This window comes from Anopheles ziemanni, chromosome 2, assembly GCF_943734765.1.
Source record: "Anopheles ziemanni chromosome 2, idAnoZiCoDA_A2_x.2, whole genome shotgun sequence".
NCBI lineage: Eukaryota > Metazoa > Arthropoda > Insecta > Diptera > Culicidae > Anopheles > Anopheles ziemanni.
Window position 1 is genome coordinate 71,378,505 of NC_080705.1, and position 27,407 is coordinate 71,405,911.

Below are 27,407 nucleotides of genomic sequence, written 5' to 3' on the forward strand. Positions count from 1 at the left end.
CGCCCTTCCAGCCCCCTGCGCTCCAGCTGGAACTGGTTTAGTTCGCCCGATCGGAACACCTTCGATCGCGTTCCGAAGTCCTCGCACGATTGGGGACTATTAAATCACAAGAACGAAATCACTCACCTTAATTGATACCTTACTTCCATCACGGTCCCGCCCAGCGCACCCCCACCCAGCTCCTTCTCCCTTCTAACCGCAGGTGGTCTCCGACCCACCTGTTGACCCCACCCGGGCCACCCGATCCGCCCGGGACCGGGGCTGCGCAGAACCGGAATGTCGGAGCCCACGAACGGCCGACCGACGGCCAAACCTTCACGCTCGAATCCGCGAGATCTGGGCCGGAATCGGCAAAGGATCGCGTATCGGGCTGCGGCCCGGGACACTCGATCGTTGCGCGCCAGTCCTTGCCGACGGTTGCTGGCGCAGCTTGGGGCTCCAATTACATAACGGTTGCTTTTGGTTTTTGTTCTCTGTGTCGCGAATGTCGCGTTCTACGGGCCAACAGCGAAAACATTACAGAACGGAAGGACTTACTTTATAAACTTAGATTAGTAGGGAACTAAAATATTTCATGGCATATCATTTGTACAATAACTTAACCCTTACGTTTCGTTTCGTTCTAGCTTCGTTCAAAACTTTTTTTGTGAAAATTATTTTTGACGTTAATAGTCTTTGTCACCGAATTCGGAACTTAAAAAATATAATTCTTTTACACCAACATTAAAGAGTTTCAAAGGTATAAAACTCCGTAATATCATGCAAAAAATACGAAGGCTTCGGGTTACCTCTATTATACTTAAAATAAAACTTTTTTTTTTCTTATCTTAGGGCATTTATGCCATCTTCTGTTTTCGTGAATTCAATTCCCCAACATTTCTGGCATAACAGACACGTACAATGTTGCGACCTCCAACATTCCGATGTACTGCAATGCAAACTCGAAGTGACTTACGCCACGATCATGTCATATCTTTGCCCGAACGGTCTGCAGGAGGTTCATTAATTGACAGTTTAAATTCTCTCGACAGTTGCGAATGGTCAAATGAGCCAATAAAAATAAAAATACCATTTTCACGATTTACGATAATTTCAGGTTATTGAAGAAAAATCCAAAAATGACCCATCATAGGGGGGCCGAATCTGTTGTAATTGAATTACATCCTAGGAACAGATTCCTCAAACCTATGAAATGGATGTCTGCAATCTTTTATCGAAAACGATGCGCAGGTAAACAAATTTTGAATAGACGGTCAACTATCCTAAATTCCCTACAAATTGTACAACCTCCATTATGTAGGTGAGCATTTTGCTACGAATGCGGTTATGAAGTATTCCACTCTCATGTCAGTGACTTGAAGTGCATTCAATTTATATTGTGCTTTAAGAACCGTATCTTCGACAAGCAGAGTGGCGCAGTGGAAGCGTGCTGGGCCCATAACCCAGAGGTCCGTAGATCGAAACTACGTTCTGCTATCTCGAAACTTTTTTTGTTTGATCTGCTGAAATGGCAGCATGTCATTAATCATATTTTTGTTTAACTCTACAACTACCGCGATTTTGACACTTGTAACTTTACCGCAATTTATGTTGAATATTGAAAAGAAAAATTTATTTTTGAATACATAAAAATAAAGGTTCCATTGGTTGTGTGAAAGTCATGCATTAACATGTGATAGAATCATTGAACCTTAAGAAATAAATGTGAAAAAGTACCTGACCAGTCAAAATGAGTGTTAAACTTCCATTTGTAAAACTATTTATAAAGTTCAATTATTATCTGATACGTCTTACCTAGCATCTTTTATATATGACGAATAATCAATTAATATATTTTTTTTTAAATAGAAAAAAACATATATGCGTAAATAATATGAAGCATAGATGTTAAAAAAAAAGTTTTTAAATTCATTGTCACAAACATAATCAACAAAAAATATTAAAAAAAAAAACTGCTTTATATTGAAGTTAATGGAACAACGAGCAAATTTGTGACGGGGATTACTCTCTCTCATCTTGTGCTTCGGAGGTTCAAATTCCGCTAACCCGATCTAAGCATTCGAATTCCAATAATGTTGCTAATGCAACGTAAATGTAATAACTACCAATCTAGTGCCAACATATAATTAATTAGGGAAATTTTGTGTTATGAATCTATGATGGCACGATACCGTTTACGCCAATAGTAGTCTTCGGTTTATATAGCAACATATTTACCCACATCGCCGTCAAGCAGAGTGGCGCAGTGGAAGCGTGCTGGGCCCATAACCCAGAGGTCCGTAGATCGAAACTACGTTCTGCTATCGAAAAAACTTTTTTTCTTACAACAAAACTACGTCAGTTTTTTACTTTCTTTTTCTTAAGTTAAACGTCTTTATTCATTCCCACTTCCCTTCGTGTGAAACATCACTTGCATAAACCACAAATTGAAACATGTGTTTGGACTTCTTTTTTATAGTTCATCGAATAAGTCGATTGTTAATAGTTCTTTTATTTCTTTACAAGGAAAAATATTTGTATATGTTTTGGTTCCCTTTAATAGTCAGTGGAAAACACAAACACGGGTGTAGCAAAAAAAAGTATAAGAGGAGGAAAAATAATAACCGAAAGCTACAAAACACCGGTACAGTTCCAGTAGCTTCCATTGTACTTCACCGGCTTGCATGCGCCGCAAAAGTGTTAGGCAACAAATATGTTACTATAGTGTGTAAAGCAAAACTTTCCCGGAGAAGTTTTTCGGCTTTTAGTTTGTGTTTGTACTTCAGATTGCTGCTTCGTTTTTTTAAGTTTTAGTTTAGTTTAAAATATGACAAAATTTAACAATGATCATCGGAAACAAGAGTGTTAGAATAACTTGCCGAGCTGTGTTGTCCGCTGTTTTTGTATATAAAACATTCACTTCTAAAGCAGGATATGATGGTAGGCGTGAAAATATCACTTCGCGTGAATGCAAATTTCGAAAAATGACGCCGTATTTCAACCTCGCGGCGGTCAACAGTCTAATTAGCGAGGTGCCCGGTATTAAGCAGAAGCCATTGCGAAAAGCGTTCGATCCGCGGGAGTTCCCAGCATCCGATTTAACCGGTAACTTTCCGCAGTAGATGTTGCATTTCTTCGGCCAACCGAACCCGCTTGGAGGTCCCGGATAGCAGGAGGACTTTCTTGCTCGATCCAGACGAGCTGAACATTTTCTTCAGCGAACTTCTGCCATCTCGGTTGCGCAGCAGAATCTCGACGCCGTCGTTCAGCGTGGAGATGCTGAGCACTTCCGTCCACTTGTGGGTCCACTCGGACTGGAAAAAAGTAGGGAAAACGAAAATCGGTTAAGCCAATGTGGATGCGAGAACAAATTACAGCACCCAATGAACCAAACCAACCTGCCATCCACCAAACATTTCACTCTTGGTCGCGTAGATAATCCGGCTGTCCGTCAGCACGACGACATCCTTATTGTCAATGATCACTTCGTAGTAGGCGTACGCGTCCGTTGCCGCAAACTTTCCCTTGTCGATTTCCCTGTCGAAAACAAAAGTGCCGAAAGTGCCCCGACCGTAAGCAAATGTTTGTCATCTTTGCAGCAGAAGCAGCCACGTTCGTTTACCTCAGCAGTTTACTACCCTCCGCTTCCTTGCGATTGTACGGTCGAACGATGCCGTCCTTGTGCAGGTAACGCGGTGGCCTCAGCCGGATCGCTTCGTCTGATAGTTCCGTGGCACGCTTGACCGCGTCGAAGCTTCCGCTAGCGAAGTCCGTTACGCCGGCAATCGGACGAGCCACCAACCCGACCGCTCCCTTGCCCAGTCCCTTGAAGAAACCTTCCACACCTTCCTCTTTGGCGCCGCTGATCGGCTTCGTGAACACTCCCGTAACGCCGTCGAACACGCCCATCACTAGGCCCTTGCCGCTCCGTGCGATGCCCTCCTGCAAGCTGGCGGGTTTTTTGTTCATCGCGTCGCGTCGCTTCTTCTGGAAGTCATCGTCGAAGGTCAGGGCCGCAAGCCCCTTGCCCATTGCTCCGGTAATTCTGGAATAATAGAACGTCGTTTGAATACGTCGTAAACACAAGCAGCATATCAAAGAGTACAAATGGGCGTTCTTACTTAGATACTGCACCGGCCGCACCACCAACCGTATGGCCGAACAGGGACCGTACACCCAGCACAAGCCCCTCGGCAAACTCGCCCGGCCCTTGGATGGCACCCTGGAACGGTTCGTAGAACAGATCCTCGACGCCCTTGGTGAAACCGACCACCAGCCCGTACGGATTGCCGATCACGTCCAGTCCGAGCACCAGCACGTACAGCTGCTTCACCGCCTGGCCACTGTAGTGCGCTACACACTCCGACACGAGCTGCCGTTGCGTGAGGAACTGGAACTCGCGCTCGAAGAACGCCAATCGAAACACGACGTCGTTGATGTCGGTTAGCGTGACGCCGACACCCTGCAGGATCGTCGAGAGGATGCCCGGCAGTGCCTTCGACTCCGAGCCGGCCATCGAGAAGCTGACGTGGATCTTGAGCGGACCGAGGTGCAGATTGTCGTAGAAGTTCTTCACCTCCTGCTGAGACTGGATCGCAACGTGTGCGTGTAGTGGTTGCGTTTGCAGCTTCAGATCTTCGGCGAAGAGTCGTTTCTACAAAGAGAAGTGAGTCGACTTCTTAGAAAAAGTACTTCCACTCGAGAACACTTGCCCCAAACTTACCGCTTCCGCTTCGGTGATCTCGGTGCTGATCATTTCGAAGATGGCGTTCACGAACAGCAGGTCTACCTTCACATGGAACTCCTGCATCAGCACGCGCAAGTACTTAAACTGCTTCACATTCGAGTGCGGAATGATCCGCTGGACCATGCTCATCTCCACGAACGGTTTGAACTCCGTCGTTGCGGCAACACTCTTCGGTGGCGGTACCGGTGCCAGCACGACCGGGAAAATGCAGTCCACCAGCTGGTTGTCGATCTGGATGCGGTTCACCTTCGCGTGGAACTGCAGCTGGTGGCTGGAGGACTTGATCTCCACCCACAGTCCCGGGTAGAAGGTACGCTTGATCGAACGCTCTGTCGACTTGCGTAGGACCATACCCAGGAAGTCGATCTCGTAGCGTGTATCGCCCTCGAGCCAGTAGCGCTTGTTGGCCCCCGTACCGAACTCTTGGTCGCGCAGGAACTGCTGGTACTGGACTTCCATATTGAGCGTCTCCTGAATCTTCATCTGGCGGAAACGACCGGACCGCTTGCGCTCCTCCCATATGACGCCCGAGCTGGCGATACCGATGTACATCAGGTCGGTGGGCTTCAGATTGTTTACCAACGAAAGCCCGACGCCATGCACCTCCAGCTTCACCTCCTGCGTTACCTGATCGAGCCGGCTGGCACTGTGGACGCCGTACGCGATGTTGCAATTGTCCGTGATCAGCAACACACGCTGCGTGCCATTAAGGAACGACACCCAGTAGATAGTGTTGTCCGAAGGTGACTGGAACTCGCTGATACCATCCCTCCGCAGATCGTTCTCGATCGGTTGCGCTTTCGGGCCACTTTCCCACACGATCTTACGCTCACCGGCCGGATCGATCCAGGTGTACAGAGCCATCTGCGACGGCATCAGGATCTTCCCGTTGACGTCACCCTTCTCCCGGAACGCGAACGGTTCCTGCGTGTGGTTCATCAGCAGCGCTGGCGCATCGCCCGGATAGTACCCGGTGAAGGTGATATAAATCGCACCCTCGGTCACGTGCACGTCCACGTTGATCCCCCCGTAGCGATTGCGCAGCTGCAACAGCGTACACTGCACCTCGGTGTACTTGAACGGAGCGGTTACCTCCGGTCGATCGCAGCTTTTCACCTTCAGCATTCGATTCTCCTCCGTTTTCGGCCACAGCGGCACGCAGTCATTGACGCGCACCGTCGTCCACGGATCGCCCGGGCGCAAGTGCTCCTGCACCTCGACATCAAAGTTCGCCCGGTTGATCAGCACGAAGTACGGCATGAAGACGATCTGCTTCGTGAGCGAATTGTGCGTCAGCGTGTTGTTCACCCCGATCTGGTAGGTCATATTGTTCGCCTGACAGAGCACCACTCCGCTCGAGCCGGCCACATCTAGCGAGAACTTGTCGCTCCATTCGCCGGTGTCGACACGTACGGCCGCCTTCTTCTTGCCAAAGAACACCTTCTCGCGGAACGAGAACAGTATGGGACCTTCGTACTCCGGTGGATGGTAGAGAATGTTGGTGTTCTCATCATTAGCCTAATGATGCGAGGACGGGGAAGGGAGAGGGGGAAGAAGAATAGTAAAACAAAAGTGCATTAGAAACAGTGTATCGCTTTAGAACCGCAACCCCTTTCCAGCACGGGACAATTAACGCATAGTACACAAAAAGCCCTTAGCATACCATTTGCAATTGGGTTGTAGTGGAACATTTAAAACAACATAAAAAAAAACAACACAACGAGGAACGAGCAACAAGAATATATTGGTTAAACTAATACAGAGATATAAATAAAACCGAGAAGGTGCGAACCAGCGAACAGCATGCTTTGATGCAAACAGGATTCGTTATATAGGGTCGTAAAGCAACCATGGAATTTTCACTCCGAAAACGTTAAATATTTTTCTGTTTTCAACGTTACATTAAATAATTTTGCCATCACCAATTTAGTCCCTACATTGTTTCAAACTTTGAAAGAAACTCAACAGGTTAAACCATAATTTTCTATTTTAGAGAATGCAAACGTCTCGAGCTAACTTCAATCTAATCTTAATAATCGTTTATTCTAACTTGTAACCATAGAACCAATATACACCGAATTTACTGAGTGGTTATTAGCTATAATTTTGTATTACTTTTGTAAGTATCCCAACGTTTGTGTGTATGTATTTTAGGGTTTTTTTTCTATATTTTTGATTTCAATGGCAAATGATAAATTTTTAGGCCCAAAAGAAACAAACTATATTTGTTTCACACCACTTTATGCAATTGAAATATTTATTACAGATGAAAAGGTTCGATGTCGGTTTTTGTGCATACTTATGTGTGGCATTGTAACGGAAGGTAAAACGGTAAACCTACTTTATTGTTCGATACACATTGCTTTGCTACCCTCATTAACAGCGGACACATATACTTGGACGGGAGCTGAAACCGGAATAGGCAAGTGCAATTAAAAAGTGTATCAATCAGGCCATAATGAATTATGTTTGTACATTGTTTTGTTGATTTTTCTTTAGCAAAGTTCCTTTTCTGTGAGAAAGTAAGAATACGAGAAAAAAAACCACACCGAAATTCCTGTACTGTAAGAGAAAAAATTGACTAATGTGGAATAAATAAAGAATAAATGAAAACTAAAATAAACCTTCAAACTAAGCGAGCAAAATGGAAGCAAAACACACCGCTAGCCTGGAACACGTTTGAAATAGGAAGAAAATGGATCGCTTTCATTATACATGGTAACGTTTGGGATTGCGTTTACTAACGCGATTGCTAAATAGGAGTTTTCATTTTGAACCTCTTTTGAGTTTTCACCTTGAACACTACAAAAAAAAAAACGACCCATTTCAAACTAGGCAACGAAAAGTGGTAACAGTTCACCAAAAGACACCAAAAAGCGAAGTTAAAACTTTGACATAAATTATACATTAGGACATAATTGGGTTTGGTATGCGAAGGAAGCTTTCCGAAACCGTTAGGCTGGAGGTGAGAGAGAAGAAGTTCGTGAAAAAGGAACGTAATAGCGAATTAATAGTTTAAAGCGGATAGCGATACCTTGTACGTGGTTTTACCGGCTAGTTCTTTCTTCTCCGTTTTGCTGGATTTCTGTTCCGTCGCGCGAGTGCACCGACACACAAGTACGTCGATACAAATGTTTTTTTTTACGTTTAATATTTCGATAAGGAAGTGATCCAGCAGGACCGGAGATGATTTATTTTGTTTGTTTTATTTTTTTTTTCAGTGTTTCAGCGTGGATTTCGAATCACCAGGTATAGGATGATACAGTCGAAGAGCGAAAGAAGAACACAAGACATTTTAACCCAGAGGCACACGACGGGACAAAACGCACAAGTAAACGCACATGTAAAATATGAAAAGAAAAACGATGACATGAAGAAGGACATTTTCGTTTTAACCAAGAATCAACACAATGGAAAAAGATTCACACAGGCGCACGAGTTGACAAAAGTTCCGAATCGATTGGAGTAAAAAGGATAAATGAGTGAATAGCAATAACGAAACAAGAAGAGGGTGAAATCTTAAAGTAATATAACAGAGGTGCAATGGACAATGGACATCAAGAGAGTAAAGAGTAAATAGAAAAGAAAGTAATAGAGGAATAGAGTCTCAGAGTTCTAAAGGTAATCTAGCAACCATCTGTTGAAAGAACGAGAAAGGAATGGTGAAAAGTAGAAAGGAATTTTGTAACTAACGAAAATTAACCTAGTGCCCGTTTGAAATTGATTTAATTTAGTTTTATCTGTCTCACAAAAAGTGCAAAAGTGATGCCATCAATACTTCATAAAATCATTAAAAAATTTATGTAATTTAAATAATAATGTACCCTAGCTTACTCTTAACTGTTTAAAAAAAAAATGATGGTGGATCACTGTGCATCGTGAAAAATGGATAAACTACATTCCGCATTGCCATGGAAACATTTCTTACCCGATAGCTGAGCATCAGTCCGGTTTTGTTCAACATCCAGAATGGGCAGTAAACGATCAACGTAAGCCCATCGACGCGATTTTCATATCTGATAAAGAGGGAAGGAGAGATAATTAGCTGCCAATTAGCTGTCTCGTACTAGTGATCCAAGAGTGCATAATTGATGTAGTAATCTTACTTAACACCCAGCTGTAGGGACATCACTTCCACCGAATCGTAAGCATTGAACGTCCAAACTCCAAACTCCGGCGGCTGGGCGGGAATGTCCGTTGTGCACGACCAGTCTTTATCTAGATATCCTATCAGCTGTTGAATCGAAGGGAATTGTGAGTTGTAAGCTACTTTTAATTACTGACCACTCTGATTGTCACTACTCACCCTTGCCACAATGTATGACGTTTCCGTCGTGGAACGGGCGGATGTTTTTACCGTCGGCAGATGCAACAGCTCGCCGGGACGAAGTAGTTTCTCTCCGTAATCTAGATAGTCTTCACCGGCCACGGTCGATGCATTGGAGAGACTTTCATTGCTCGTCACCAACCCGGTGTCCATTTCGCGGCGTACCGAGCAACCGGCAACGGAAATCGTTAACCCAATGGGAAGCGCGTTTCGTAGCATGAAAGGTGGCCGCAAATGTATCTCGTAACAGGCGCTCATCATCGTATGGTTGGAGGTGATCTCGTAGAACACATCTTGCCTTTGGCGGACGGCCTACAAATAAAGATATGGTTATGCTCGTTTACTGGGTGACCTTGCACTAAATTTGAACAAATTGTTTCTCATCTTTGCGGCATATTATTGAGACAAATTCGAGAGCACTAGAAAGGTTATTGTATAAGCTTCTTCGCAAAATAAAATGACGGTGACCAATCGATTGCTCGCTTAGTTCGACATCGTTGCGTCTAGTAATCCCTTTTCTGATACCTTTCAGCGCCGTCAAATTTATCTGAATATTATGCCACAAACATTTGAAATAATTCGTTTAAATTTACCGCAAAAATTAGAACAACATTCGCCCATCACCAAACACTTACGTTTATGTAGAACGGTTCGAACGTTTTTATCGGATCACACTGCAGCGCCTTGATGAGCTCGAAACTGTTCGGAGATTCCTTCCAGCTAATACCTTGCGCGGACGAGTGATATCCTTTCATGGAAAAGTGCAGCTCCTTCGAGTCGTTGTACAGATAGTAGAGCGGCACGTTCAAACAACCGCCCGCGCGCACCTCCCCGACGTGATGCTTCTCGTGGTCGATGAACTGGAACACGTCGATCGGGACGGTGAAGTGGTTGTAAACCTGGACGATACTGCGCAACACCAGCACCGTACACCCGTGCTCGATGCGCACCTCCGAAATGATACCCCACGGTTCCTGGCCAGCATTGCGGAACAGCGGGAAGTAGCGCTTGTCCGACTTGTACACCGGCAGGGTCAGCTCCTTGTCCGTGTCACCCACAATCACCTTCACGAAGAGGCGCTTGTTGCTGGTACTGTCCTTGTCGTCCACCACGGTCAGGATTGGTGTCCGTTCAGTGCAGCGCAATTGCTGGGGCTGGAGCTGCAACTGCCCATTTGGCATGATAATGCAGCTGCTTACCAGATGCTCCCCGGTTTCGTCCTGCAACGACGTCGACGACGACGACGCTGGTGCTGGTGCATGTTCGATCGCGATAAGATCATCCTCGACGCCTGGGCCGAGATGTGCTCGGTGGATGTGAAAATCGCTCGTTACGAAATTTACCTTCACATCTTGCCCGGTGTCGTTGCGCACGAGGTAGGGTGCCTGAATTTCCGACTTCACGATACCGTCCCGCTTGATGGCTTCCGAGAACGCCTTTCCCAGGTTTTGCACCACATCCAGGCAGGTTTTTGTCACCGTCATCTCTAGACTGTCGCGCGAAGCAATGTGTATGCGGGTCGTCGGTTCCCGCGATCGATCCTCGTGGTGATCCACCTCCATGTCGAACGTCAGCTCCCATGGGACGCTAGTACTGACGCCATTTGCCTGCTCGACCACGTTTGGCTCGATGACGTACTCCCAGAGGGCGAGTGCTTGGTTGTAGTACGACATGCTTAGCCGCAGCGCACTGGTGATCTTCATGTCCGAGCTCCAGTTCGTAACCGAACCCTCGAGACTGGTGTTGATGTACAGCATCGGGATTGTGTTCGTGCCGAGGCCCGTCTCCACGATTAGCGAAATGCACGGTATGTCGATCATACACTTCTCCTCCTTGATCTCGACCGTACGCATCGATTCCAGGCTAAGCGCATCCTCGGCTAGCTCCGGCTGGATAAACCAGTACTGCTCCGGATCGAATTCCTTCACGTGCCACAACTGCTCGTAGTCGGTGGTGGTCGCCGCTTCGCTCAACTTCAACTGCTCTTTGGCCGTCAACGTTTGCAGCGCGTTGTTCATCAGCTCAATTACGGCCGGTGAGACAGACAATTCGATCTCCGTCGAGTTGATGCTCAGGTGCAAACCGAGTCCCTCCGGCGTGGAACCGTTGAGGCTGATCGAGCACGGACGTACCACGTAGTGTTTCGTCGAGTTGCGCCGCTCCGGATTGAACTCGGCATAGTACAGGCATAGGTCTTTTAGTTCACCCTTGATGATCTGCCGCTCACCGATCAAACGAACGTTCAACGAGATTTCGTTGTTCAAGATCAACGCATAACAGTTGATATCGTCCATCTTCTCCACCAGGATGATGTCGGGTTGCTCGATCTTAATGATCACCGTAAACTGACCCGCCTCTTGCTGCTGCTGACTCGCGACGGCCGCGCTGGTGCTTGCACGCCGTAACCGTTCCGTTTGCTCGGCTTCCACCGCTTGCATCGCCTTCTGCTCGGCCAGCTCTTCCGGTTGCAGAAATTGTTGGAGCTTCAGCAGGAAGTCCACCGACAGGATCAGATTGAAGCTGGACACCTTCACATCGGCGAACATGTCGTTCTCCTTCATGTTGAAGGTAATGTTTATCATCGAGCGCACGGGGGCAACCGCCAGTGAGTCTTCAGCTTGCTCGCTCTCCTTCAAATGGGACACATCGAGCGAAGCATCAGTGGAACGTCGTTCCATCAGACGGGTAAGCATATTCTCCCGATTGGGGCGTATATCGTCAAGCCGAATATCGCAAAGTATTATCGCCGTATTTAAGCTACCATCCGTTAGCTTCCGGCCCTGGAGGGATAAGTAAAACACCTCGAAGCCAGCCAATCCTTGGCCGGGGGCTGGTAATAAAAAGGACAGAACACGCCGCATGAAAACAACAACATACGTTTAAGGGTCACCAAGCTTTGCCAACTCACCAGTGTATAGCTTGATATTGATACTGTCCACTTGGAAGCTGAACTTCAGGAACGTGTCAACCACTTTGGCTTGTTCCGCTGGCCTATCCAGTTGGGTTTTATTATCGGTCGCCTTCAGCTGGCCCATGTCAACGCCGAACGGTTTGGCTGTAGCTTTCTTCGCCACTGCGGTCCAGTTGGATTTAGCTGCGGAGGATTACTCAAGACATTATTGCAAGAAAACTAAGCTTAACTAGATAGGAGCGTGTTTGGTATTACTGAAAATTTTGAAGCGAAACAAAATATCCTTTCGAAGGCAAATCGATACCAGTTAACATGCATCAAGCCAATTGAACGTCAGCCAAGACTGTTGTTGCACAGAAGATGTGTAATAAACGCTACAACATAGCTTACCATCGGACGGAAGGTTAATTTCAGCGGTCGTTGTGCCGGGATTATGGTAGCTCACTACAATTACGACGGACGGGGCGACGAAAGCGGAACCAAGAAAAACAATTCATTGGCAGATTTGTTCACATACACGCAAACAGCGATGAGCAGGCAGCAGAGATGCACCACAGTGCGGTAAGTGCGTTAATTGCGCGCCACATATGGACGACAATATGAATGTAAGCAGCAAAAGCGAGTAAAACATTCCAAGCGAGAAACACAAGATAGAAATGATTAAAGAAAGGAAAATTAGTACTTCTATAAAATAATGAATAAGCCAATTACTATACTGAGACTGGATGAACTTTTTTTTATACGCCAAAAACAAACAACATTCTACAGTTTAAGAATTCTGGTAAATATGTTTCACTTCTTTCAACAGTAAATCTGACCTATTGGTTAAAAACAAATGAATTTACTACATGTTTGAGATATTGGCAACTATGTAACGAGGATGTAACTTTTCTATTTCATTGAGGGCATTCCAAGATAATGACAGCTTTGGTAGAAGTACCATACAAAAATGTAATAAGAACTGAAACGACGTTATTAGCTTCGTTTCACACGTCGTCATATTCTAGATGCCTTACGTCTTACATGAGATAGTGACAAGCTGCATCGAATAAAGCGTATGTATCTAGGAATGACCTCAATAATGACAATAAACCATGTCAATAATCTACTACATCCAGAATTTTAAAAAATATGAAAAACAGCTACGAAATGAATAAGCAGTACAATCATTAATACATAGAAACTTAAAGCATATGAATTATTGATTCAATCAATTGATTGAGAATAATCGTGAAGATGGCAAAAAAACATTAACTTCTTATTAACTCTTTACTAACGAACTGTGCAACTCACCTTGTGGACTCGTGGGTGATTTGTCCGCTTTAACCGGTTTCTTGAACTCATTCTGACCTTCTGTCATATTTTTGGACAAAATCTGCATTATAACGCTATAGTCCGTGGCGATAAAGTTGAGCTACGGTATGGAGGAGAATGTTTTTTATTAGATCAGTAACAGTAATGGAAAACAAACAACCCTCCTTTTATTGTACGTTACCTCAACCGCTTTCAGACGACCAGAAATATCCATATCCGGATGGTCCCGGTACCATCCCGAGGAGAGATTGCGCTTCATAACCAGCGTGAAGCTGGTCGGGCTAAGGACGGCCCCTTGATCCGGCACCACTCCGTAGCTCACGTCGTCCGAGCCGTACCGTGAAAACGACGGCTCTCCCGTATCCTCCGCGTGCGATACCTCCACCTTCGCCAGCTTCATGTCCTTCAGCTCGATCTTCATCTCATCGATCACGGCCGGACCGTGCTGGTGGTCCGTCGGGATGTCGCGGAAGTTGTTGGTGATGCTCAGGTGCCCAAAGTCCATCGCGACCGCCTTCAGGCTAGTCGAATCCACCGGAATGATTATGATCGGAGCCTTCACCTTGATGTTGAGCTTCATCCGAGTGGCTTGCGTGTACGCCTCGACAACGTTGTTGCGTGCCGCCTCGGCCGCGGCCGCACTAGCATCCTTGATGCGCTGCTGAGCGGCCTGGAAGTTGTCCAGGAACGCCAGCACCGAGGTGACGAACCAGTTCAGAAACACGATCCGGGCGCAACCCATCACCACCTCGATGCGCATGTTGTCCGAGTTGTAGTCCGATGTCGCGTCGATATCGAACAATATCACCTGCACGTGCAGAGCGTCATCACCGATGATGGACAGTATCTTGCTGTGGATAGTGCCCGGATTCGTATCCGTCAACACGATATCCTGCAGTCGAAGCTTAATTTCGGTGTAGGAAGTTTTCATGATCACGCTGCTTGTGAGATTTTTCACCTATAGAAAGAATATCATTAGTAGGACAAGCGGAATTTGGAATCCACAATAAATTTTCTATGGGAACTCACCTCAAGTACCGCCAAGGATCGCTTGTCATTCTGCAACTCCACTGTAACGTCCTCCAATTTCGCCATCACTCTGATCTTGATGCTATCTACAATTGATTTACGTTTACGAGACACTGCTGTGATTATTGTCCAAATCCAGCGTTATTGTTTCAATCGGGTGAATGTATTGTGTAAGTTTCCAGCATTGCGTTTGTGAAATGTTTGTGCAATTATTTTCGGGCAGTGTGGAGTTGAGTTGAGGGAGCAACAAATTTGCACAAATCACACGCAATCAAACAAACAAACACACACACGGACACGTTATTAGGTTGAGGCATCATGCATTTGGGCGTTGGGCGTCGAAAATCAGGAAGGACGACAAGCACACGCACAGGCAAACACACACCACCATCGTCGTCGGGAATGGGTTATTGGCGTCAGCGAAGATCGTATTCCGCGGCGGCCACAGAAACCCAAAATGTATAGAAAAATGGAAAAGAAAAAAAAGAAACACAGAAAATAAAGCTATCTACATCACTACGTAAAATACGCATACACTTACGATATTCCTAAAACATAGGGCAAAAAAACAAGTCGATCAACTAAATTTTATTAGAAAATAAAAAGAATTGGAAACCCACATGCTTCAATTGACCCACTGGTAGGGGCTTTCAGATTAAGAAACACAGATTTCAGATTTCACAAGGATGTTCCAAATACCATGCTCGTTAGTTTATGAAATAATTAGTTTACTTTATAATGACAAAACAGAATCGTTAAAGGGAAATTGTTTTTATCCATAAAAGAAATATTAATTAATTTAACATATCAAGCAATCAAAATAAAATAACTCTACGAACCGCTACTGAAAGTTGAGCTCAAGTCTAAGAAAAAATGACAAAGAGATTTTTGAAAACTATATTTTCTAAAGTCACCGGACACTTCACACGGAAAAGTGAAAAAAGAATTTGTGGTAAATCGATAAAACTGGAAAGTGAGTTTAAACTCCTTGGATCGAGTATTCATGAAGTTATCAGTTTAAAAAAAAACGATATGGACTCATAACGCCCAACCCCAATACGAACCTTTGCTGGCGGAACTCGTCACAACACTGTCGTCCTCCAGGATCGTTGGCAGTCTTTCGCGGGCCGCGTTCAGGAGAGCCGTGGCAGCACTTTCCTCTTCGTGAATCGTGGCAAAGCGGTCCTTTTCTTGCTGCACGGCTGCGTCTGACTCGCGCTTTTTCGTGATAGTTTCCATGCGGACTTGGAAATCGTTGGCAAATTGGATCAGCTCGTTTAGGCCGTCTTCATGGAGCAGCAGCAGTAGCGTTGAGAAGCCAATTGCTACTTCTTGCTCTACCGATTCATACTTTGTGGCAAACTCTGGACTGTTCTTTTTGCACTGAAAGAAGAAAGCAACGCCACATTAATTTAGGGAGGGTCATGATTTGTGTGAAGACGTAAAAGAAACGTCGAACCATTTTCAAAATGAGTAACTTACATTGTTATAGTTCACAGTGAACAGGTAGTCGTCGTTGTTATCGTACTTTGGTGTTTGAATAACATGGTGCACTCGTTCCTGCTCGTTACGCCACCGGAACTGATCCAGCGTAACGGCGCCCAGCTTCAAGGCTACCTTTAGGTCGTACGTACGCTGAGCCATTGTCAATTCCAAGTGTTTCACTTTGCACGCGATAATTTTATGCTGGCTCACGCCCGACCCATGGCACGGGATGTTAAACGCCACGCTCTTCGTGTGCGGGAACTCCTGCTCGACGGGTGACTGGGAAAAGTCTTCCGTTGGTGTTGCAAACACGTCCGAGGAGCTACTACCAGTGCCACCACCGCTCATTTTGCATATCGTTATAGAGCATTCTGTGAAATGAACGGATAAATCGATCGTTAGAATAAAACTAAACTCTTTCACGTACCATTGCAACCTACCGTGGAGTTCAAATTTAATCTCCAAATCGGTAAACTGCACCACATCACCGTCGACAACATCCGCCGGGTTCAGCGCCTCCGGTGAGCGGTTGATTTTCGGCAGTTTGGCCTGCTTCTCATCCAAATACTTCAGCAGCGATAGGCTCGAGCTGAACACGTTTGAATCCTTCGCGATCGGTGCCGGTTGCAGCTGCTCCTCACTTTCCGGCAACGGAATGCTGCAAACGATCGAGAGCACTTCCAGCACGCGCTGCTCCGTCACGCAAATGTTCACCGATGGCAGCACGCCGAATATCTTGCACTTTGGTAGCCGCGGATCATCGTCGATCACGCACAGATGGGCCGACACACGGAACGAGGTCGGTTCGAGCAGGTGCATCTCGGTGACAGTGTTCAATCGCAGCGAACCCTGCCAATCCTCGTCAAGCGTGGCCACGATCGCCTGCACATCACGTACTTCGAGCACAAACTTGTCGTAGCTCTGGTGAATGATTTCCGAGAGGATTTCCTCCTGCGCGATACCCTCGCCGTGCATTGTCTGCACGTCCTTTCGGTTCAGGGGGCGCGGTTCGGTTTGGACCAACAGTTTGCCGAGACTGAGCACCAGCACCGATTCGCGGTTGGAGAATATACCCCCGTGCGGTACGATTATATAGCTCGGCATGATATCGATGTTGAGCTCCAGCCGGGGATGTTTTGCGATGGCGTACTGCAATCCCGTTGCCGAGCGTTCCTTGATGTTAACCAATTTTTCTGCAGCAGCATCGGTTAACCTATGATTGAGGAGATAAATTTAACCATGAACAACATAACAATGATTCCTACAGCACTGTTAAAGGTTGCACGTTACTCACTGTGAAATGGTTGCCGTGCGCGGAGTTTGGAACACCTTTGTCAGTTGAATAATTGTCTCCGCATCGTACACGATCTCCAAAGGCCTGGAAGTGACCACCACGCGCTGATCACAGAGCTTATCCTCCGGGTTTGTCTCGAAGGATACGTCGAGCAGCGTCTTGGAGCCTTCCAGTTGAGATTTTACCATGATTGGCAGAACCTCCCCTTGCCGGAGGCCGGAGATGGTAAGCTCCTGCATGCCAAGTGATGCCCTAAAGATCGAGATAAAATTAAAACTCGTTAAAAAAAAGCATCTTCGGTGTGGCATACATCAAGCCCTTACTTCATTGCTGCCGCTGACGGACGTTGCTCTACCCCGCAAATAACATTCTTCAGCTCCAGCAGCATCACTCGTTCGAGAACGGTCTGTTTGTCCGAGAGCTCCGATTTAATCGACACTTCTAGTGAATTGAGCTCAAACTGTAGTATCTGAGCGATGTAGTGCTCGGGAAGTTCGGTAGGCATATCGTTCTCCTGGTATCCGATGGCTTGGAACAATTTTGCCTTTTCGGCCGGTGTCATCGCTGCTTCGAACTGTTTTTCTGTTGACCAAATGGGATGCATATAAAATGTATTTAGTACAGTGATCAGTGATAGTGTTAATCAAATGTAACCGATGGAAATGTTTAAAAACGGGTGGAAAATACTTACTAATATCAGCCCCTGTAGAATCATCCTCCTTTTTAGCTCCACCACCCCACCACGAGCTAAACCATCCAGCTGCTTTCTGCTGTTCGGCTTGCCGCTTACCCTCTTTCTCCACCTCCAGGGCCACCTTCTGCCGAATCACTACGATATTGTGCAGATCTAGTATTTTCTCGTACTCCTCGCTGCGGCTTATCATCTCCGGTGTCACCTTCTTCGCCGTCACCTGCGCCCGGTAGGCCACCTCGTAGTCTCGCAGGTTTTGCCGATGGCGTCGCATGGTTTCCCACGACCAGTTCTTGCGTCGCCGGCGCACCTCCGTCTCCAGCACGCAGGTGTAAGCAAAGTGCCACCACTCCTTGAAGTTGCCCTTGTAGCCAATACCGTATGGACGGTACTTCCTGTAGGGCATGGCACGCATCATCCTACCGAAAGCCTCCACCAGCTGCATCGTATTCTGGAACTGTACGCGCGTTATGCCGATGGCCAGCGTTTCCATGCACAGCTTCAGCTTGATCTTGGGCGAGGTAAATGGTGCCTCGCCGAGCTCCGGATTGGGTGTCATCTCGAGGCACGCCCCGGAACTGATCGGTCCGAATATGTAGTGATAGTCGACGGGTTTGCGCGATTTCGACGCAATCGATTCCTCGAAAAGGGTACGATACATCGACGGGTCGGAGTACTGGAACAGCTGCGTATTGCAGTTCATGTACACCGAGAGCATCTCCAGCTGGGCCATCTTGTAGATTTTCGTCACCGACTCGGACACCAGCGTTTGCACCCAGTTCTCATCGGTCGTATGCACGCTTAGGTCGCTCAGCGTCACACCGAACGCAAACGGATGCCCCGTGGTCGTGGTGTCCTCGTACCGGATGTGGATGTCGGATATTTTGATCTGCACGTTGTTCACGATCTGCGCCGTCAGCTTCTCCGCAAACGACTTGTCCGCCACCGGGGTCGGTTTATCCTTCTCCTGCTCGTTTTTCTTCGCCTGCTCGATACGGACCAACTCCTGCTTCTTGGCCTCGAACGCATTTCGTTGCTCCTTTTCGTCATTGTAGCGAACGTCGGTGTTCGGAACGGCCAGGACGTACAGCTTATCTACAATCGCTTCCACCGGGGCGCTGTACAGATTTTTCCACGGTATTTTCAACACCAGCTTTCCGAGGTGGCCATAAAGCGTCGTTACCGGGAGGTCGAGCTCTTTCAGCGCACTTTGCTTCAAGATAAGATTGTTGAGGACAACATCACCTGGGAAAACAGATGGAGGCAAAGATTAAGACAAAACATGTGCATGATGTTTTTTATACGAATTCCACTACCAAGACTTCATCAACGCAAACTACAATCCCCTGTCCATTCACCAAAACCAGCCATCATTTAAGGTTCATTACCCATTCAAACTTTCAAATGTAAATATCTCACATCATCGGGAGTTTGGATTTGACGACGGTGCGTCTATTTATACACGATTGAATCACATGGTGGAAGAATTTATTACTTCGCCTGTTTCCTGCATGGGTGGGTGGCGCTTACTTCGATGATTAAAAAACGAATGTTTACCATTTTACCGGCAAGTTGTTACAAAACAGTTTCTTGTAAACTAAAAGGGCTTTGAAAAGGGAAAAAAGATTGGTTTCAACAAACTATTTCCCCGTTATCGATTTTCGTTGTAATAATCATCTGTTTCTTTTGTACTGATAAAACATGTGTTTTACATTGCAACACTGTTTTGGCCATCAGTAGATAAAACCAGTAGTGTTAGCTAGCCACTTCAGAATCATTTATCAGTTTGAGAACACTTATCAAGTTCAAAGTATTAACGTTAGTTAGACCGCAAGAGGCTTACCGCTTCATATTGATAAATTGCTCGAACAGGTACCATACTTCTTGGAAACTTATCACGAGTGGATAAGATATGAATATATTGCAAAGCTAGATGCGATTAAATTTTTTAATTCATCTAACATTCGTATCATTTGAAAAACACTATTTAAATTAGAAAAAAATAGTTAGGAAAAAAGGCGTTCTACGTACATGTTGTGAAAGAAGTAAACCTTAAGCGATTTATTGTTTTGATAAAACAATTTTAAAATTTCGAATGTTGGGATGATATATTGTACTTTATTTTCTCGTGGTTTAAATCAAATTCTAATGAATTTCTTAATCAAAATAATGTATCAAATATTGAAAATGTTTTTAAAATAGGTGTGGTATCTTAAACGCTCCACAGCTAAAGTGTTTGCGCATCATTCATCGCTTCGTCAACGCACCTGCAGCACGCAATAAGCATTAAATAAACATGGTCATCGTGGTTTTATGTAAATGCGATATTTACACCAAACGTGGCCTTCAGCAAAGCAGGCCATCAATCACTGGCTTAGTAAATGCTTGTTCTCTACCTCCATAACAATTTCCACGAGCGACAATTTAAACTGAAATTGCTTAAATAGATGTCTATCTAGTTGTTGAAAGTTGAAAGTATGCATTTTACGCCTTTATGTGAGCTTTAAAACTAATGGGCTGCAAATGTATTTTGACCAAACAAACGATGACTTTCGCCCAAGCTGAATGTGCATTTTCCAATCAACGGGTGCATAGTAGCATCGGGTTCAACTATCACTTTCATTTACGCTGAAGCCGTACACGTCCAACCCATATTCGACCGAGCTAGTTGGTGTATGTATCATCTTCCTCTGTCCGCAAGGAAATCGATACTGAAACAAAAACTATGCGAGACACAAACGAGTCTTTCTTTAACGAAGTGTTTCCATTTTTTCGTATTTTTTATAAAACAAAAACAAAACCCCACTTTCGACAAACCCACTTTCGGCCGTTACCGCATGGTAATCACATCATCAGCATCTAAAGATGACGACATTGCTATGCATGCGTTTGCAGAGATCGAGACTTCGCAAACGTGCATCAACGGTGCCAGAAGTGGCCGCAAAAGGATACCAGCAGCATGTCGCCGCGTTGCAGGGTTCAAACTTTTTGCCATATGTAAACACGGGCTTTGGACTGTTTTTCGTTTCAAGGACAATGTCCTTTCCGAGCACCTAACCTAGTGGTTGTGTGTGTCCTCACGTGTGCGTTATTTACTTACCGCCCCAAATGCCAATCTTCAGCTGCTTCTTGTCCAAGTTCTCGACGTACTCGCCGACGAATCGGTTCAGCACGTCGGCGACAATGCTTTCGAACACCATTTTTACACTTTCTCAGTCGACTCCGCTGCTGCGCGATTGTACCGCACCGATCGGACGGTTCCGTCGTCACTATCAAACTGTATTGCGTTTGCTTTGATTATACTAGAGACGCCACGGTTTTTCGGTATGTTTTCTATTTTCATCCACTACGACTTACTGAGTACGATTGTAGCCTATCGTTTTCAAACAGACCTCCCCAATGCCATGATGTTTAAAACAACGCACACATTAACTTCCACCGTCATCACTGGGCCATATCACCCATGCCGTTCGACTCCACGTTATCACTGGACCGTTTCGATTTGTGATTGGAAAGGAAATAGTCGTCGAGCTTTGCCTACTGCGACGGTCACTGGGATTGTCGAGAGCACAAACAAGTATTTGTCACCTTTTTCCCAGAGCCGCTTGTTAACTCACTCACAACAAGCGATGACATCATTTTTCTGCATTCTATAGATGGCGATGTTCAACACATTTCCTTCGAACGTATGGCACTGTAATGTAAATGTTGCGTTTTTCTCCTAGCACGAAAATGTTATTACTTTTATCGCCGCACGCACTACACGCCACAGCACGGCGTGATGGCGACGATAGAGTTTCTTGCCAGGTGCTTTTTTCTTCTTTTCTTATCACATTGTACCGAGGTCACGGTGGTAAAACTGAACGCAGTGCCTACCCCGAACACTAGAATTCACAAGTGCGCACTTCTACCGTTCTTGCACTACTAAAATTTTCTCTATCTGACAGACGCTGTCAACGTTGCTACGCGATGTTGCCCGAAATCAACACGAATGTTTGTTGATATTGCCATCGGCCAAACAGCTGATTGCATTTTTAACGTAAACAAACATGCCGCCCATGTGGTTTTTGACATTTTAAAACGCCAACACAGCGCATGACTTATTGAAACAGGAAGCCTAAAAAAGCCGCCTTTCAGGAAATGTTTTGAAATGTTTGTATGGAAATAACATCCGTGCAGCTTTGCTCAATTCTACGTTTAGCAGATATCGTCGGTACACCAAATGACTGGAAAGTCTTGTTAACAGAATGCTTCGTTTATTTCAGTCTTTCTCGACGACATAGTTCATGGTGTATTACAGAAATAAGCAAAATAAAGAGAATCATAGAACCGAAGAACTTAATATCGGTTTCCAACTGCTTGACTGGCCCTACAGCTCGTCCTTGTTGTGCTTGCCCATGTACTCCTTGTTCTCGATCGATACATGCAGGCATCTTTCCTGTTCAACCAAAAAGTCCTTCGCTTCCCACGCCTGTGCGCCGTCCTTAAACATAAATATTGCCCTATTATCGTCAATCAGGTAACGTTCGGCCTGAATGTGATTGTTCCATAGGCTCGTCTGCCATAGTTTGGTTATGTCTTCCGTCTCTTGCCGGGTGGGATTTCCGTTCACCGAAACAAACGACATAAGGGTGCGTCCTTTTTCGACTGCTTTAGTATACCCTCGGGATTCGAAGGATCCACACTGGCCATATCGATCGATGGCGGGGGTCTCAGATGCTCCGGCAACTCATCCGGCTCGAGGGGTTCGTCATCTTCCTGCAAACAAGGGTTCAAAGAAAACACTTAAAACAACGGCACCAATCAATGTTATTGTCCTTCCAAACTAACCTCCCACTGCTCGAGAAGCCGCTCCATGTCGGCATCGTTGAAATCTCGTATGTCTTTCTTCGCCCATGCGGGTTTCTCCTTGTCTTTGAACTTCTTGGCAAAAGCAACACTTTGTAATACCATACAAATTATTAAACAGATGAGTAATTTATTCATTTTTGAGTTTTAATCCTTGCGACCACTGCTTGCACAACAAACGCGACCGACGTGTTGTCAAAATAGTACGCTGACGTATCTCAACTGCCACAAGCCTACAGAGAGAAATAGAGTGCTCCCGTTTCGTCCAACAGGGCTAGCCCGTTTAGAAAGAGGCAGGAAATATATTGCGTGTCCAGGGTTGTACTTCCGGCAAACATTCTGATAAGACGATATTTTTTAATCTTTTTAGCCATAAAACAAAACTACCCGTAGAAAATCTTTGTCGAACTAGATTCTACTTGCCAGCTGGTATTATTTTTCGTTTTATATACTCAATTACCACATTGATTTCTAGCACGAGAACAATACTTTTTCCAAACACGTTATGTTTGCTCCAGGGGGTCCAGCCATTCTCCATCATGTGTTGAAAACACACGCCGTTTGACCTTTGTGCGGAGAGAGGACAGTAAAAGCCCAACAGTTGGTTCCGGTGCACCGAACTCGACAAAATGTCCTCCCTAAGTGCTCGCATTGGCCCTTCCATTCTTAATGCCGACTTATCGCAGCTCCACGTGGAATCTCAACGCTTGCTCGACAATGGCGCGGACTATCTTCACTTGGACGTCATGGACGGTACGTTCGTACCGAATCTAACCTTCGGCCATCCGGTGGTGAAGTGTTTGAGGAACAAAATCAAGGTAAATCAACCAATCTCATCGGTGGGACTCCTCGTGGCATGAGTGTTATCAGTTTTCGTATTCGCTTTTAGGATGCCTTCTTTGAGACGCACATGATGGTCCAAAACCCACAACAGTGGATTGAACCGATGGCCGATGCCGGTGTCCAGCAGTACACTTTCCACATCGAACCGGTCATGGAGCGCGTGCCAGATATTTGCCGGAAGGTGCGTGAGTCCGGCATGAAGGTTGGGCTGGCGCTGAAACCGGGCACGGCAGTAGACGCGGTTCAACAGTACATAGCCGACGCAGACATGGTGCTGGTTATGACCGTGGAACCCGGCTTCGGTGGACAAAAGTTTATGGCCGACATGATGCCAAAAGTACAATGGTTACGCGAGCACTATCCCACGCTGGACATCGAGGTGGACGGAGGAGTGGGGCTGGCTACGATAGAGCAATGCGCGAAGGCTGGCGCCAATATGATCGTGGCCGGAACGGCGATAATTCAAGCTAACGATCAGGCTGCAGTTATTCGAGATCTGAGAAGTTCCGTCCAGGGAGCGATCTCGAAAGGATGTTGTTGATTCTGGTTTGAAACCGCTCAAGAATCTGTTTTACTCATCAGATTCATCCAAGAAAAAATTAAATTTTTGAAATTGCTCGAAAGATGCTCGAAAGTTCAAAATTCACTGGAAAGTTGACTACATTTTTTACGAGAAAAAAATGGTTACAACTAACAAATAAAATTACTTACATGAACTAAAATTTTCTCCATCATTATATGCAGACTACTCAATATACTCATTTCGTTTCAATTGGTTCTACTGAACATTCTATAGATGATCAATAAACATAACGCCGATCGTTAATTATTTTTCTATTATTTTTATTATATATTTAGTTTCTTATAAATTCCAGCCATTAGTTTACACAATTATATTATTATATTATTTATAATTATTTTTTTATTTACTGTTTCTGTTCTGCACTTGCAGCTCTCACAATCTCTCTCTTTCGTCCGACGCTTTCCTTTGCTCTATCTTTTGTTTTTCTCTATCGACACACATTGGTTTTTCGCGTTCGCGCATCATTTGCATAAACCGCTGCAGCACAATTGTTTCGTCGTCAGCTGTGTCTGTGTGTTGTAATCGATTGGCGGTGTTGCAACAACCTCGCGCTGTAATGTTTGTATCTTTTCTGTTTTTTTTTTTCGTTTGCCTAATGTTCATCGCTGCAGTGGCGCGGTAAAGTAGTTCGGTTTGCATTGTTTGCTTCCGCCACTTGCAACCCATTTTCTCTCGTCTGTGTCGACTTCAAATTTTAATGGTTTTAGTTTTACGGATTTCTAGATGCGTAGGACTTCACTGATTCACGCAAGCTTACGCCACACCACCACGGTATGACAAACTTGATACACATATTTATTAAATGTTTGCCACTAGGTAGTTGTCGCTGCCCCGCACTGCAGAGTACGTCCATCTTTGTCAAAAGCATTCGCGCATTTTTTACCTTTTTCTTTTTCTTCATCTTCTTATGTTCCGACGACTCTGATTGCATGATGACCTAATAGAAACGCTGTACCATACTTGTACGCTCTTGTCTCTCACTAATGGGGGGCTTACTTGGATTAGCTTTCTTTACATATCTGCGCCCTCGTCGGCGTTGTATGGCATATCCAGAGATGAGATTTTCGTGTGATGTATATCCTCATGTACGGTTGTGGATTTTTCATCTCATTATCATGTCGGGGTGTCGCGGCAATTCTTTCTACATTCTTGTTTTTCCCCGTGTCGATGATTTTTTTTCTTCTTCTTTTATTTTCTTTTGGTGATCTCATGTAATTCTGTTCCTTTCAAATTTAATTAAAAACATAAATGTATCATTTAATTTCTTTTCTTGTGTGTATATTTTATGCCATAGATTATTATGAATGGGTGTTCGCGCTTTACTGACCGTCTCTGCAAATGGTTTTCTGTGTGTGTTTGTTTGCGTTTTTTTTATTTTTACTAGAATATGATAAGGAGTACCTTTTTGAGATTTGTGTTTTATCTTTCGGAACCGGAAGAATCTATTTTTAGCCATGATGCATTTTCACGTTTGCTAAATAGTTTTCTTTTTTCCATCATCGTATTCGTGTTAGGCATTAGGCATTTGGAATGAGAAATGGCCATCCACCAGTTTCGTTCTTTGCCGCTTGTGCGCGTTCTACTTTCGACCTTTAAAACCTACTTACGCAGCATCTATTTCCTCCCATTGACTATGTGGATCGATCGATCATCTGTTCCGCGATAAACCCCCTTGTTTGCGGTGTTCTCTCCTCCGCTCTGAATTTGTTTGTCACTACTAGGTAAAGTTAGACTTCCTGCCTTCTTGATTGCTAGGGTCGGGATGGTTGGTGACGATTTGGCAAACGTTTTATCGTCCGACCGACGGCAGCCTTAACTGGTACACAATACTGTAAAAGAGGAGAGCTGTAGCTTGCACATTCTCCCAGGCGTCTGAAAGGGAACCATTTTACAAGATTTTTGAACCCCCTTCTGTGTCTGCTAAGTCCAATAGGAACATAGTATGAAAACACGAAAACAATTGCTGCTGTAGTTGTATTGCTTTTATGTTGAGGCGATAAATTGCACTTGTTTGTAAAATAAGAAAAAATGTTAACAAAATGTGTGAAATAAAATCAATAACAATTTCACATTCCCCACATTCGCTATACTAAAAATGTGAATCACTTTAACAAAACTCGAGCTCTTATACCGTGCAATTGGACGTAAAGAAACGAAAATATTTGCTTTTATATTAAAAGAAGGTTCAAAATACAAGGGATATAAGAATGGTTCCCTTTCATCAAGGTTTCGCGGGGCAAAAATTAAAATCCACCGCAATGTCCGCAGCAAGGTGGTTGGGATCTTCAAGTGTCTAATGCTGTCCGCTCGCCGTGTATACTAGTATCACTTTCAAATGTATCGAACGGAAAGAGCCACGCCGATGTTCAAGTAGGGGTCTGATCAGCTGACGAACGTACCGCGTGATAATCAATTGGGCGAATTGATTCCCACGCAGCAACATCTGCTGGCGTTGTAGCGCATTCCCCTTTTCGAATGTTGCCGTTGTCCGTAGGCTTAACCCTTGGTAGCGTGCTTTTCACGGGAGCAAACACCATCACAGTCACAGTCTCTGCCTTGCTGGGGTCAAAGGGTAGATTCGTGCCACCGGGCGGGTTGTGTCCCCTTCATTTTTTGTCGTCGTTTTGGCGTCCAATGTTCCACCGGCATCGTACTTCCAAATAAGGATGACAGTGGACCAACGGAGGCACCTCACCCCACCCTGTTTGGAGGGTACCGATTTTGCGTTCCCGAGGAAGTGTTTCGTTAGTGCACGCTTACCATCACTACATTGCAATCCAGTTTTTTTTGTTTGTTTGTCTGTCTAAAAACTTTGGTCACACAACGAAGGAAATTTGTGCTTCTCTTGTAGATTGGAATTGTTTTCTTTTTTTCCGATATTATGAAAACGAAAAAAATACCTTTTCATCTTCCTTTTCACTTCTAAGGATTATCCGAGTTCTCCTGTCCCACGTTCACCTCAGTGGGGTTTTCCTACTCCAATTTACTTGTTTTCCTCTTATCTTACTCTTATGTTTTGCGTTCTCCTTCCGCTCTACTACGTTATATTACTTTTGGTTTCTTTTGTTTTTGTTCGAGATATATGTAAGTTTCTTCAGAAGATGCTCCTTGTCGCTGCTGCGGGGTGTTGTTTTCCTTTAAGTGTTTAATTTATGTGCAGTATTTCTTTTGCTTTTGACCTCGCGTTCGTTATATTTCATTGACTTGACGACCGACGGTAACGAGAGTGTGGTGTTGGAAAAAAATGATTACATCAGAGGCGGCACTGGATTCGATCGCACCAGGTCGTGCGTCTTTAAAAGACGATCGCGAAAGGATCTCTTGGCGCAATCCACAATCCCCGGCGATTCACAATT

The 27,407-nt window shown here is 45.1% G+C and overlaps 3 protein-coding genes and 2 non-coding genes across 5 annotated transcripts; 3 read left to right on the forward strand and 2 right to left on the reverse strand.

Annotated features, from left to right (window-relative positions):
- Window positions 1–1,404: 1,404 nt before the first annotated feature.
- Trnam-cau (transfer RNA methionine (anticodon CAU)) lies at window positions 1,405–1,476 on the forward strand. The gene has a single exon. It is a non-coding gene; the product is annotated as a tRNA-Met (tRNA).
- Window positions 1,477–2,231: 755 nt separating this feature from the next.
- On the forward strand, window positions 2,232–2,303 carry Trnam-cau (transfer RNA methionine (anticodon CAU)). The gene has a single exon. It is a non-coding gene; the product is annotated as a tRNA-Met (tRNA).
- Window positions 2,304–3,021: 718 nt separating this feature from the next.
- On the reverse strand, window positions 3,022–21,650 carry LOC131283041 (intermembrane lipid transfer protein Vps13). The gene is made up of 24 exons (XM_058312600.1): window positions 20,878–21,650; window positions 17,778–19,022; window positions 17,410–17,668; window positions 17,087–17,338; window positions 16,233–17,005; window positions 15,790–16,163; window positions 15,372–15,690; window positions 14,308–14,420; window positions 13,460–14,236; window positions 13,258–13,378; window positions 12,355–12,408; window positions 11,962–12,147; window positions 10,307–11,883; window positions 9,689–10,273; window positions 9,033–9,365; window positions 8,833–8,960; window positions 8,655–8,742; window positions 7,761–7,811; window positions 7,068–7,133; window positions 4,703–6,244; window positions 4,101–4,633; window positions 3,602–4,024; window positions 3,378–3,516; window positions 3,022–3,293 (listed from the first exon to the last, which is right to left on the reverse strand). Exons 1-24 carry the CDS (start codon window positions 20,975–20,977, stop codon window positions 3,078–3,080), a joined length of 10,254 nt encoding a protein of 3,417 aa, XP_058168583.1. The 5' UTR covers window positions 20,978–21,650; the 3' UTR covers window positions 3,022–3,077.
- A 369-nt stretch (window positions 21,651–22,019) lies between these two features.
- On the reverse strand, window positions 22,020–22,819 carry LOC131280968 (LDLR chaperone boca). Its single transcript, XM_058310217.1, is given in 3 exon segments — window positions 22,020–22,421; window positions 22,424–22,535; window positions 22,608–22,819. Coding segments are annotated over 3 exon segments (543 nt in total). The 5' UTR covers window positions 22,764–22,819; the 3' UTR covers window positions 22,020–22,146.
- Window positions 22,820–23,157: 338 nt separating this feature from the next.
- On the forward strand, window positions 23,158–24,188 carry LOC131294972 (ribulose-phosphate 3-epimerase). The gene is made up of 2 exons (XM_058323030.1): window positions 23,158–23,443; window positions 23,515–24,188. The coding sequence occupies exons 1-2, from the start codon at window positions 23,255–23,257 to the stop codon at window positions 24,007–24,009; spliced, it is 684 nt and encodes a 227-aa protein (XP_058179013.1). The 5' UTR covers window positions 23,158–23,254; the 3' UTR covers window positions 24,010–24,188.
- The last annotated feature ends 3,219 nt before the right edge of the window (window positions 24,189–27,407 follow it).

Bases quoted from the DNA above. Each gene is read 5' to 3' on its own strand.
- LOC131283041 (XM_058312600.1), bottom strand. From the start codon at position 20,977: ATGGTGTTCGAAAGCATTGTCGCCGACGTGCTGAACCGATTCGTCGGC. The intron at 17,006-17,086 runs GTGAGTAACGTG...CCTCAATCATAG, and splicing joins CGCACGGCAACCATTTCACA to GTTAACCGATGCTGCTGCAG. The intron at 15,691-15,789 runs GTAAGTTACTCA...TTCTTCTTTCAG, and splicing joins TCACTGTGAACTATAACAAT to TGCAAAAAGAACAGTCCAGA.
- LOC131294972 (XM_058323030.1), top strand. From the start codon at position 23,255: ATGTCCTCCCTAAGTGCTCGCATTGGCCCTTCCATTCTTAATGCCGAC. The intron at 23,444-23,514 runs GTAAATCAACCA...ATTCGCTTTTAG, and splicing joins GTTTGAGGAACAAAATCAAG to GATGCCTTCTTTGAGACGCA.